Below are 12,516 nucleotides of genomic sequence, written 5' to 3'. Positions count from 1 at the left end.
CATAGCAGGGCACAGACGGGTCTCCAGAGCTGGGCCTGTCCATGGTCTCTGCTGCTGAAGCAGGCAAGCGAAGCTGTGTGAGGGAATGGAAGGGATGAGCAGATGGGAGGGCACAGGAGGACGAGGTGACACAAGCTGCAACCAGGCCATGTAGGACGGTGACAGGGTAACATTATGGATCCTTCCACGGTCTGATTTCTAAACCCACAAAATACCAACGGACAACACAGCTTTAAGAACTCAGCACCTTCACTTGTTATTTACTCACTAGGTTTTATTCAGGTTGGCCATTCACCCAAGAAGGAGCAAGCACAAGGCACGAGGTTCGTGCCATTTAAGCTGTAGAACAAAGAAAGCTGAAAACTGGCAACCTCAAACAACACCTGTGTGAAGCATCACCACATCTACTACGACTGGAGAGCTGGACTTAAACAAAGTACGTCCAACAGCCATAGGGGGTTCTTCAAAACCAAAAAAAAAAGAAACGAACACTGGCTGAACGCAAAGCTCCTTATGCCTGCTCTAGCTTTCTCCACTGTGTGGTAGTAACGTGCCATGACTCAATACATTTTCTCATTTCACATAAATATTAGTCTTTAACTCTTAGATTCAGGCTGGAAATGTTTTTTGAAACAATCTTCTATCAGCATATTTTACGAAAAAAAAAAAAAAGAAAAAAAAAAAAAAGAAAAGGAGAAACTGAATTAGAGACCATTCCCTGTAAATGGCAGAAAACATTTCAGTTGATTCAAGTAATTGCCTGAAGCAATTTATTTCCAGTTATTACTCGGTTTCTCCTGCCTTATGTAGTGATAATGTATGTGCTTGTAAATACATGAATATTGAAATGAGTCTAAGTATTATTTTAGCAACTTGAAAACTAACTTTTTTCCCCATAATATACATGAAAGATGCTAATTCTGCTTCTAATTTACTAAAGAAAAATGTATGGCAGGATATATAAAATTAAAATTGCTGCCTTGCCTTTTTTTAAACCTGTTCCTGTACGTTTACAGGAATTACCTCAATAACTCAATAAACAACTGCCTATCCTAAAACCACCAACAATAACTTGTAGGAAGAAAACCATCTAAACAAAGCTTTGACAGCAAGTTGCATTCCTGTCCTTTTCTTCCAAACGTACACTTTAACAACACTAAGATCAAGAATCAAGCAATGAAATTAGATACTATCTTTTATTTAAATAAACAGACATCTACACTTTATTTTAAGGATTGTGGTTAAATAAAACTGTTGACAGACAGTGTCAAACACTTCTGTCATCAGGAACTGGGCAATGAAATATATAAAGCATCTGGGATTTTCCACCATTAAGAGGGTGCTTCACGAAACTGAAAACACGCAGACCATTCTGCTGCTGCAGAGTTTCACAATCACTCTTTCTCACCCATCCTACACTAAAAGGGCAGCGAGGATGGGGCTATGTTCACACACATGGATGCTAACACATCAAAGCACACACACCTTATACTGTTATGCCTTCTTAAATGAAGGCAAAATAATAAGGCTGATAAGAAGAAAGACCAAAAAAAAAAGAAAAGAAAATAGAAGGGAAAGGAAAAAGAAGTAGTAGTCACAGAAGGTCAAGCATAACAAGAACTTGAAATTTCTCTGGAAGTGCTCTCTAACAAAACATCAGCAGTTCTTTTTCTTCTGCAATACTGATTATCTTAGAATTTCAGGGAAATATCAAACCATTTTCAGCAATTTTAACAAAGGCATGAGGACAGTCGCAACACTAGTATGCAAAATATCAATTATCTGCTGTATATTCTTAAGATACATATTTTCTATATCAAACTAAAACGCACAAACACATTGCTTTTGTGAAAGCATTTTTACAGTCGATTTGGAAATCTGGCTTAAAAAACTCTTACATTGTATTTTTATAAAACTCTCAGACATTGAAAAAAAAATTAAAACTTTTTTGTTTGTTTGTTTATTTAAAGACATTTCCTGCCTGCCTGTGCTTATGAACTATGTGCTACAATTTCCCGAGTATGAATGTTTGGTATCTGAAAAGATCCCTGAACACAGTAAATAATTGGATGTACTCAGGGCTATTTTATTACTTCTTCCAAAGGGTGAAATGACATCAAAAGAAAGCCCCAGGGAGCCAGGAGAGGCAGAAACTAACCCCATCTATTTAACTTTCCCAAGGCTGCAGCGGTTAGCACTGTGGTCCTCAGCACCGCCAGTCTCCAGTGCCATGCTGTACCGTGCTCTTCGCTGTCTTGAGCTTTGATGTTTTGTCAAGGTGAAGGTCCAGGAGGGAAGAGGCAGGTGAACACAGCCATGCCCCACTTCAAATACAAGGGACGAGCAGGCCTACACCAACCGCTCTTGGAAACTAACTAGCTAAGAAGAAATCAGAGAGGTGCTGCAGTCAGGAGGCTGGGCAACATAGCGGTCCAAAAGATTGCTGCATGCCTAATCTACTAAAACAGGGAGAAATAAGTACAGTGACGGTGCTATCCCATATTTCAAAGGCATGCCAGATGTGAAAACTGACTGTAAAGCAGCAAGGATGTTTTTTATAAGCACGACTGAGAAAAAGATGATGCTTGCTACTGACTCTCCTTAATGACAAGCAAATCAGCCCCTTTCAAAGCAGCCTTTTCTTATCCCAATCCTGCAAGCTATTATAAGTATATTCATAGTTTCATACTTACTGCCTATTAATTTATTTAAAGGCATCTTCTCATAAATTGTACTTCTGAACTAGATTTAGCAACATCATATTGCCCAGTTTACGCGTAGTCAAGAGCAAAAATAACTGATTTTTAGTTTAACCATAGGGTATTATAATTTAAAGAAAAAATATCAGACGTCATTATATGATGGAAATTGGGAGCATGCTGAAATCTGGCTGTTCACGTGAAGATGGAAGAGTTGCATGCATGTTAAAAGGTAAGTTCAAATCAGAAAGAACCTGACACATTGAAGATGTGATCAAAAATAATTAGAATGCAGTCAGCAGGACAAGTACAAGCTTTGAAACTCCGTGCAGATTATTGTTTTTGCCCACAGACAACAAGCAATAATCCGTCCGCAGTTCTGCACAGAAGGATCACAAACTAAAGGTGATTAAAAGACAAAGAGCATCACAGTGAAATTGATAAGCAGTTGATCCTGTAACAAAGCGGTAAACTAGAGCAGACTGACGTCTTGAGGTCTGTACCAGCCCTATTTTTAAACAATCTTTAATACACACATGCTGCTGCTTTTCAGCATATTTTCCCCTTCTCCATTTATGTTAAATGAACTATTATAAATGGTCCTTCCCTAAGCCTTCCTGCTAGTCCATTTAGATTTCTGAATTTTGAACACAATCCCAAAGTAGTGTTCAAAGGTAATTATTTTATAATCGATACACAATATGACAGCATGTGTTTTAAGTTAATTTATCCCTTAAAGATGGACAATTGGCACATTTTATTTAAGGGAATTTTTAATAGAGTTAGTGATAAAATATGAAAACCCACCTCAAAATCACCCATGGACCAGGAAAGGCTGGAAAGCTACGCAAAACTAAACTCAGGTTTAGTTTTTTAATCTTCCATGAATATAAGCAAATCATGTGAGCAACCCATTATCTGTGAGCCATGGGTAGGAAACCACGTACCCAATTCCTAGTTTTAACAAAGTCTTAACTAATACTCATATCTCTGATCAAGTCCAGCAATAGGTATAAAAAACATCTCATCAGGTATTCATCATAATTTTTAAATTCCATTAATTGATTTTTCACTTTACAGACTGAACATGTTTCGTGGATATTCTAAGGATTTGGGGGCGGAAGGTGTGAAGGAGTTGCTATTATTCACAGTAGCCGAGCTTTTTAGGCAGTCAACAGAAATAGAGAGAGAAACCCTTCCAGAAGAGAAGTCAGAGAAGCTAGATTTATCCAAATTAGACTCCCACTCCAAGTCTTCTTTTGGGAAAAAAATGTTTTCTCTTCACTGGCTACAGTAGGTAAACTACATGCTGAACATGGGTAAAATGAATAACCTGGTATGTTTCCATAAACACCTTTTGTTTCTTTTTTCTTTCAATAGCATTATACATATAGAAGCAAAATTCTGATTACTGCAATCTAGATAAAGTACTAAGGCAAATAAAAATATATACCAAATGCAATGTCCAACATACCTATTCAGTGGCTGCACTGTAACACAGCCCAGCCCAGCCTGGTTTACAAGGAGTAAGCTGCCTGATACATGTGTGTGTGTGTGTCTAATGTATATATATATATATATGATATTCTATCCAAATATATAACATATACAGCTTTGGTATGACATGATTTAGGAAGAGTTACCGTGACAGTATTGTTTTAAAATACAAATTGCATTTTTTAAGAAATAGGAAACCATTACAGAGTAAGTAGTAGAAGATGAAGCAGAATATATACCATACATACACCAAAAGGTGCTTGTAACTTTCTATGTAGTCTAGGCAAAAGTGTCACAAACCAAAGTGAAACTGACACCTAAAAGAAAGCTCCAGGGTTTGTGAAGCTGCCGGTAGCCACTCACATCTCTCATGCTATCTGATAAACCAAAAAGATATGATCATAGTTCTACTCTGGAAGAAACTAAGAAAAAAAAAAAACGAACAAATCCTGAAACAGCCCCCCAGAAAGTCTGTGCTTCCATTGTTTCGCTGAAAAGCAGCCCGGGGTAAGATGTAGGAGTACCTAAACTATCGCAGACGTGTTTGCTAATGATGTGTTTTTTGTGGCATCCTTTTTGGTGTCAATGAACATGTGCGCTGAGCAAATTATTTTCCATTGCTGGGACATTCATAATGTCTTTCGCACAGATCTTCTAGAACTAGAAAGAATAAAGCTCATACTGTGGGGTTTTGCTTCTAAGGGAAAGGGTGTGGGGCAAGAAAGCACATACTTGTTTTCTCCCTCTTTTATCTACATGACTATTGTCTTTGAACTTGAGGAGCCTTAGCACTTTCGAGCCTGTTACTGCTCAGCCAAGTTCACTTGAAAATGTCCAGCTCATTGAAGTGTTACTGGGGCATAAATGCTTATATGTATCAACAGCATCACTACACAGGCTCCTTTCCCAGTATGAAAGACAGCTGAAAATCATGTAATTTCGCATACTTTGAACTGATTCCAACAACCTAACCCCTTTGTATCATTTCAGGTGGAAACTGAACGTGTATATCTACTCCTGGATCTCTGCTAAGACTCACTAACATGCCATTTTGGCTAAGGTAATGCAGAATTGCAGAGAACCTAGGTCTACTGAAAATACTACTTTAGAATCTACTGTGAATACAAAGAAAGAGATTTACTAAAGCTTTTAAAACAATCACAGTAGTAGAAAATACTGCATAACATTCTCCATATTTCACATTTTTTGCACCTGATACAAAGAAGCATACAGTATCAACTGGAGATATACAAGACCTGAGAATGAGATAATGATGTATGTTGACATTTTAATAAAAAAGAAGATCCTGCCACATATGCTGCAAGACTCTCTAACTGTATAAAGACACCAACATAAGAATGTTCCATTTCAAAAGCAAAGCTCTGTTGAAAATTATATGCTGCACTATCTGCCTGCTAATTTGATTCCTCTCTTCTCACAGAATTTGGAACTTAAAGAATTGCCAACGACCAACAAGTACATGACTCTACTGAATGAAGGTTTAAACATACGCCCAGAAAAAAAAATAAATTTGTTTAAGTTATCAGCCAATATATTTATTGACACTGAGATCAGTATTACTGTATGAAAAAAAAAAAAAAAAAAAAAAAAAACACAAACTGGACTTTGCTTCCAGACACATATTGGTAGGAACACTCCTGCTCACAGAATGCCAGGACACTTTCCTCCATTCATTTCTTTCTGTTGTCTTCCCAGATAACTGCAGTCTTCTCCTAAATGTATCTCTTCTCATACTGTAACACCTCTCCTAATAGAGCCGTTCATTTATACCGCTGGATCTCTTTCTGTCCAGGTCTACAGTTCCGACAAACTGTGAGGTTCCATACACGTTTATTATCCAGGGTGTGGAGGCCCCTGGGAGCAGGCAGCTCTAAGGAAACACACGCACCACAAGTCATTTGCCATCTTAAAGCTCCTCAAAGTCTAACCATCTCAAGGTCTTTTTAAGAGAGATGCGAAAGTGCCCCACGAGAAACAAAGCAAGCCTGCTGCCAACTGTCAGAGCTCAAAGAAGTTCACGCGATGCTTACATTCACCTGGAACTGCAAGGTGGATTCTCTGTAAATTAATGTTACAGAAGATTATAGGAACTACTCTATAAAAACCATTATAGGAAACCATAGCTAGTTGCCCCAAGGAAAGTATTTTGGAAAAGCAAAACACTGACCTAAAAAAAAAAAAAAACATTTGGTACAAATACTTGGTATGTAAATTAGTTCATAAATTAGCTATCTGAAGAGCCCATGAACATATCATGTGTCATCACTATCATCTTTACAAAAACCAGAATCTCATAAATGTGGTGGATAACGAATAGAAAATGGAAGTCTCTATAAACACAGGTATGTACTCCCTAATCCTCAGGTCCGGTTCAGCAAAGGAAAGAGATGAAATTGGCTATTCCATAAAAACTGTTAAAAGCTAAGGGCACAATCTTTAACATTTTCAACCTAAGCAGAGCTTATACATCAGAGTTAGTTTTCGCAGTAATAGCGATCCTATCACCTGTCATCATCCTAGATGACACTTCAACCTCAAAGAGCAAAAATCCTCTTGTCCCATGATGTAGATGAACAAAATAAATACAAGTTAAAAATATGGAATGGGTAAAAAAGAGAAAGAACAGAGGCTGCATATAAGAAAAAAAAAAAAAAAAGAGAGAGAGAAAAAAAGGTAGCAAATGCAAATAAAAAGGGGGAAAAAAAGGCAACAACTGTTCTGAGAATAGTCCTCTAAATGGACAACCAACAAAAGCACAGACTAAAAACAGAACAAAATATTACCGTGGCCTGATTTTTGTGCGCAAACATGCACTTCAGAAGAGTTTAATCTCAACTGGAACTGCTATTCAAACACCAATTTTCTGCTTGTGACTCAAAAGCCTACGCAGTAATTGGCAGGCAAAACATTTAAAGCATTAGATATCCCATAACCTTGCATTTTAAAGATCAGCTGACAGAATTCTGTGTTTTGCACAAAAGTATGAGAGCTGCATTTGCATGGCACAGACCGGCTTCCCAAGGTTACTCCCAATATTCATCACTCAGATAAGTTACTAAAACTCTAAGAACAGTTCTGAAAAATAGATTACAAGTTACTTTTTCCGCTCTGTCTTACACACTTCTGCTCCACAAGAGGAGACAACAAGGCTTACCACTCATGCCAGATTTTCCAAAAGGTTTCATATTGAAAACCAGGTACCTACGCAACCTGATTCAAACTACCTGCAAACTGCTGAGGCAAGCAGACAGGAGAGTATTCAGCATATTTGAAGACAAGTCGTTTTTCCCAGAAGCACTGAAACACTCATATCTAAAATAAATATGGACCACATAGCTCTAAAAGCAGTGCTGTCAGATTTTTCCACTCCTAACTATTCAAACAACAACACCAAGTTGTATCAATCACTTCTTGGCAGCCAAACAGATTACCGTTCACATTTGCAGAACAGTTTTCATCAGTAATAATACCAGAAAGTTGAATAATTTTACATTCCAGAGCACTGTCGTTCCTCTAGAAACTAAGAACCTTGACTTATGTATTCTCAAAATGTAATCCAGCACAGATTTCCTTATCTCATGATTCTCGATTTTAGTACATGTATCACATCCCTGTGCACTGTATCCTTGTTTGGCCCCCAGCGAGGCAGAAGGCTGCTGTACAACCAGATCATAAACCACAAAGTAGCATGATGGCACGTTGCATACTGCAAGCAACGTATTGCCTTTCCTGGGCTACCACAAAAGGCAAAAAAAAAAACAAGTGTTTGGAATTGAACAGACCCCTAGAAACTCCCTAGAAAATCCAGTAAGCACTAGGTTATTCCAACCCCGAGTTCAGTCACCCCGTTTCCATTGTTGTAATTTCTTTAACACACACAGAAATGTACACACCCAGCATCACTGCTTGAACAGGAAGGGTGGGTGCAGGCTGTCAAGTGTGCTCCGCTGCCGGCTGCCCTTGCTCTCCCCTTGGTGCTTGGAGCAAGGTCCAGCAGGCACCGACACGGCTTGAGACAGGCTGCTCGTCCCAAACCCCCACGCGTCCTTCTGTTACCCCGCTAGCACAACTTCATAAGCTGGCTTTGGGAGCACAGGCGTGTTTAAGGAGACAGCAAATCTAGCTAGATTTTGATCGAGCTGATCTTGATTGAACTCGATTCTCAAGTCCTTCGAGCCGTGCTTTATTTTACGGTTAGTCCGGCCGTTACACAAACTGAGTCATTTCTGTATGATCTCTCCACCTTTCCACCGGAGTTCAGACAGCTCAGCCACGACAAAGTGCCACCTCTCAGGAACCAGGGGTTCAGTAACAGACCAGAACAACAGGATTTGTGTAAGCAGCTGTGTGAAAAACCCTCCTGGCCCTCCTTCCACCAATCTACGTGCCACCATTGCTGTCCCCCCTACTTTTCAAGCAGAAACATCACCGTTCAGCATATGCAAAGTATAAATCGAGCTTGTTCCTACAGGTGAAGTACAGCACGGTCTCCTGTTCAGCGAGCTGTCACCGCTAAGGAGAAGAAAGCTGCCTGCTCTGCTGCCTCCCAGCCCAATGAGATCCCGAAGCTCCCATCACCTGCTGTGTGTCTGTCACACGCACAAGCCAATGGAGCCACCAAACTGCTCTGCACAGGTGCATCCCCAAAAAAAATAATCAGGGGGCCGTGTAATCCCTGCCTTTCCCTGCCAGAGAGGTGCCCATGTTGTCCTTCCACCAGCCCCCTGCGGTCTCCGACCGAGCTTTCGGTCCCGAGCCACCCCAAAACACGCCGCCCCCCCCCACCAAGCGCTCCTGACAAAGGGAGAAGGGGGAGAAACGAAACAGAAAAAGGCAAAAAAAAAAAAAAAAAAAAAAAAAAAAAGGAAGAAAGAAAGAGCCCGGGCTGTCACGGGGAGGCGCGGGTGCCCTCACCTTAATGATGCTGCTCCTCCGGGGGATGCCGGGCTTGCCCTCTCGCTGCAGCCCCCCCGGAGCCCCCTTCTCCTTGCTGTCCGGGCTGCCGGGGGGGGCCGATCCCAGCTCCTCGCCGGCCCCCAGCGGGGCGCAGTCCCCGTTGGAGACCCTGCTGGCCGCGCTGTCAAAGCGGGCTCTTCCTCCTCCTCCTCCTCCTCCTCCTCCTCCGTCGCCGTCCCCTGCCCTCCAGGCCACCTTTCCCCGCAGCGGCCCGGGGGATGCGGGCAGCCCCCCGCCGCCGCCGCCGCCGCGCTCCGCCATCGGCCTCCCCGCGGGCACGGCGGAGGCTTCGCCGCTGCCCCCCGGCTGCTCCTCTTGCTTCCTCCTCTTTCTTCCCCCTCTTCTTCCTCCTCCTCTTCCTCCTCTTCCGCCTGCCGAGCGCCTAGGGCCGGGGGGTCGGCGGCACGGCTCTGCCCCCGCCGCCGCGCATCTGGGGAGGGCGACGCGGGGTGGGGACGTGGAGGGGGGACGGGGTTGGGGGGGGGGTCCGCGGGCAGCACCTGGGGAAGGGAAGGGAAGAAGAAGGGAAGAGAGGCGAAACGTGACGGGCTGAGCTCGCAGCAGGCGGCGGCTGGCGGGCGGGGGAGCGCCACAGCGCGGCGTGCACACGCGGGGACACACGGACACACGCGGGCGGACACACGGACACACGCGGCGGGGAGGGAGGGGAGGCACGGCCCCGAGCCGGGGCCACCCCGCCGGGCAAGGGGTTAGGGGGGAAATTTGGGGGGGGGGGGGGGGGGGGTGGGAAGGTGATGCGGGGGCAGCCCCGCGCCCCTCCGCCGCCTGCAGCAGGGAAGCGAGCGGCGGCGCTGATGGCGCCGCTTTCGCGCTCGCCCCAAAGCCGCAATCGCAGAAGCGGGAGCGAAAAGAGAAGTTGGAGGAGAAAAAAAAAAAAAAAAAAGAAAAAAGAAAAAAAAACAACCCGACAGCCCCGGGCACGGCACGGCGCGGCCGCGACCCCGCTCCCCTCCGCCGGGGCCGCCCGCGGGGCTCCCCGCAACTTTTTTTGGGTGTCCCCAGCCGCCCCCCCGGGACGCCCCCCCCCCTATAGGGCCGCCCCCCCGGGGCACCCCCGTCCCCCCGCTACCCACCTGGGTTAAGGTGACAGCCGGCAGCCCCCCGCCGCCGCAGCGGCCGCTTTCTCCCCCCCCTCTCGCCTCCTCCCCGCTATGGTCGCCGCCTCTGCCCGGAGCCGGATACGGAGCCAAGAGCCCGGCTGCCTCCCCTCCGCCTCCCCCGGCACCGGCAGAGCGGGGAGAAGCCGGCCCCGGCCGCCCCCGCCGGGAAACTCTGCGGGAAGGCAGGGGCAGGGCAGAGGCAGCCGGCCCGGCTCCCCCCACCCCTCCCCGCCCGCCGCCGCCGATCACGGGGCCGGCCCCGCCGCCAGCACCCCCCGGCGGCGGCTGGGGGCGCCGGGACCAGGGCAGGGCCCGGTTATGGGGCGCCCCCCGGGCTCCTCACCCTCTGTTCCCGGGGGCTGGGGGAGGCCGGGGGCGGCCGGGGGCTTCCCCGCGGGTGTGGGGTGCGGAGAGGTGCGAGGGGAGCCCTGAGCGCCCCGCACACCCCCCACGGGCAAGAGGGTTGAGGAGTCGTGGCGGCTTTTAGGCTGAGATCCGGTTGAAAAATCGCTCTCGAGTTGGGTAGAGAAACCGAAATTTTCGGCACGTGGCCCCTCCGCTCGGCATGCCGGCCCTGGAGGCGACGGGGAGCTGCTCAGGGCATGGGCAAGGTGAGGAGCTGTAGGGGCACCCAGGGCCCACCCCACCTCACCAGAGGTTTGAGCAGTGTTTGACCGGAGTGCTTTGTGCAGGAGCCAGCCTCGGGCTGAACACAGAGCCTGAGGTTTTCATTTGGGTGCCCCCATTTGCCCTCTGGAGATGGCTGCCTCCATCTGGAGCCATCAGGCATCGGGTGCCCACCGCTGGTACTTAGAGCACGACGGCACACATCCTCCCTTTGGTGTGCAACACAGAGAGCTGGGAACACCAAAGAGCACATTTTACCTCCTGTTCCGCAGCCCCAGGACCTCACCAAGGAGCAACCTCATGGCCCACAGCCTTCAGAAGGCTCCTTCCTCTGCCTGCCTTTGGGCACCAAGGGGCAGCTCCCTCCTCCAAAACCAGGCAGGCTGTGAGGGCGATGCCTTCTGCTGCCGCGGGATGCTGTGGAATAATCTTGGCAGCAAGGAAGGGACCCAGCAACTCACCCAAGAGGTGAGGGGATACAGGAACGCACACGCTTTTCTTGAACTGTTTTTGTATCGTGGAAGTGCCTCCCCACTCCCCAGGAATAAATCTGCTTAAGGTCCATAATCATTACTTATAAATCAGTAATCTCTGGTCCGTGACAGTGTCGTTTGTCAGCATAGCCAAAAGGTGCCACGAAGTCTTATCCAGCATGGGGGAAAGTACGATCCTATTTGGAGAACATTATTTATTCAGCATCATCTCCAGCGGGTCAAGGAGGCTCAGAGCCTGACACGACTACATCACTCATACAGATGGTCCCAAATTTTAATCAATCCATTTTCATTGCTAAAGGTTAAAGGAAAACCAAGACAAGTGCAGGGTTTTGGCTGCAAACTGCAATGGACACTGATATTAAACTTGAGATTCAAAATAGCCAAAGTTTGTGTTTTTCATGAACTGGAGATTTTGCCATTTGTCCTCATCTGAACATCTGCTCCTGCCTGAACATCTTGCCTTGCCATGTAAGTAGGAAAAGGCAGTCCTGGGCACTAAAGGAACTTCTAGTACCGTATCTGCAGCTGTGCCCATCATGAACCATTCCTACAGGAGACGCTTTGTCGTGAGACTCATCACCATTTCTTCTGGAGGATGAGATTTACACACACCAGGTACAACAAGTTATTAGAATCGTTTGTCACGGAGCGTTGCCAGTAAGCTGGCAAGGAAGATATGTGTTTTCAATCATTTTGCTATTTAAGATGCACATACTAAAACACCAATTTTGGGGCCTTTAGCAATATTTGATCAGTCCTGCCTCAGAGAAAAAAGAAAAAAAAAACTTCCCTTTTCAACTCTGCTTATCTGCCCGACATGTACAGAAACAAGATAACACCAGTGAAAAAGAAATCATTTAACTGTAGCCTTGGCAGTCCTGTAATGAATGATATCAAGACCTGCAGACATTGCCAGACTTTTGGCCCTAAAAGTGATGATTTAATACAAAGGAACTAGTAAAACTTCTCAACCTCATCCAAAGGGTGCGTGCCTGCAAATTGATATAATAGCACCAGCGTTATGCTTATTGTAGTATCTTGTAGAAATTTAATTACTGATAAAAATGTGGCTATCAGACACTAAACTAGAAGGGCTGT

General features: G+C 45.5%; 1 protein-coding gene across 2 annotated transcripts in view; it reads right to left on the bottom strand.

The window, feature by feature from the left end:
- PLCL2 (phospholipase C like 2) overlaps positions 1–10,544 on the bottom strand; it is a 99,008-nt gene extending 88,464 nt beyond the window's left edge. Inside the window, exons 1-2 of one of the 2 annotated variants that reach the window (XR_011093905.1) lie at positions 10,268–10,544; positions 9,132–9,673 (exon numbers count right to left, since the gene is read on the bottom strand). Coding sequence is in view for 1 of the 2 variants with exons in the window: in XM_068674317.1 (XP_068530418.1) it covers positions 9,132–9,434 (303 nt within the window). In the remaining variant the exon portion in view is untranslated. The remainder of the gene's footprint in view (positions 1–9,131; positions 9,674–10,267) is intronic. The other variant, XM_068674317.1, reaches the window with a different exon arrangement.
- Between the last annotated feature and the right edge of the window lie 1,972 nt (positions 10,545–12,516).

The sequence above is a fragment of the Anas acuta genome, chromosome 2 (genome assembly GCF_963932015.1).
Source record: "Anas acuta chromosome 2, bAnaAcu1.1, whole genome shotgun sequence".
NCBI lineage: Eukaryota > Metazoa > Chordata > Aves > Anseriformes > Anatidae > Anas > Anas acuta.
Note: the sequence above shows the minus strand (reverse complement) of the source record. Positions and strands in the feature narration are given on the sequence as shown.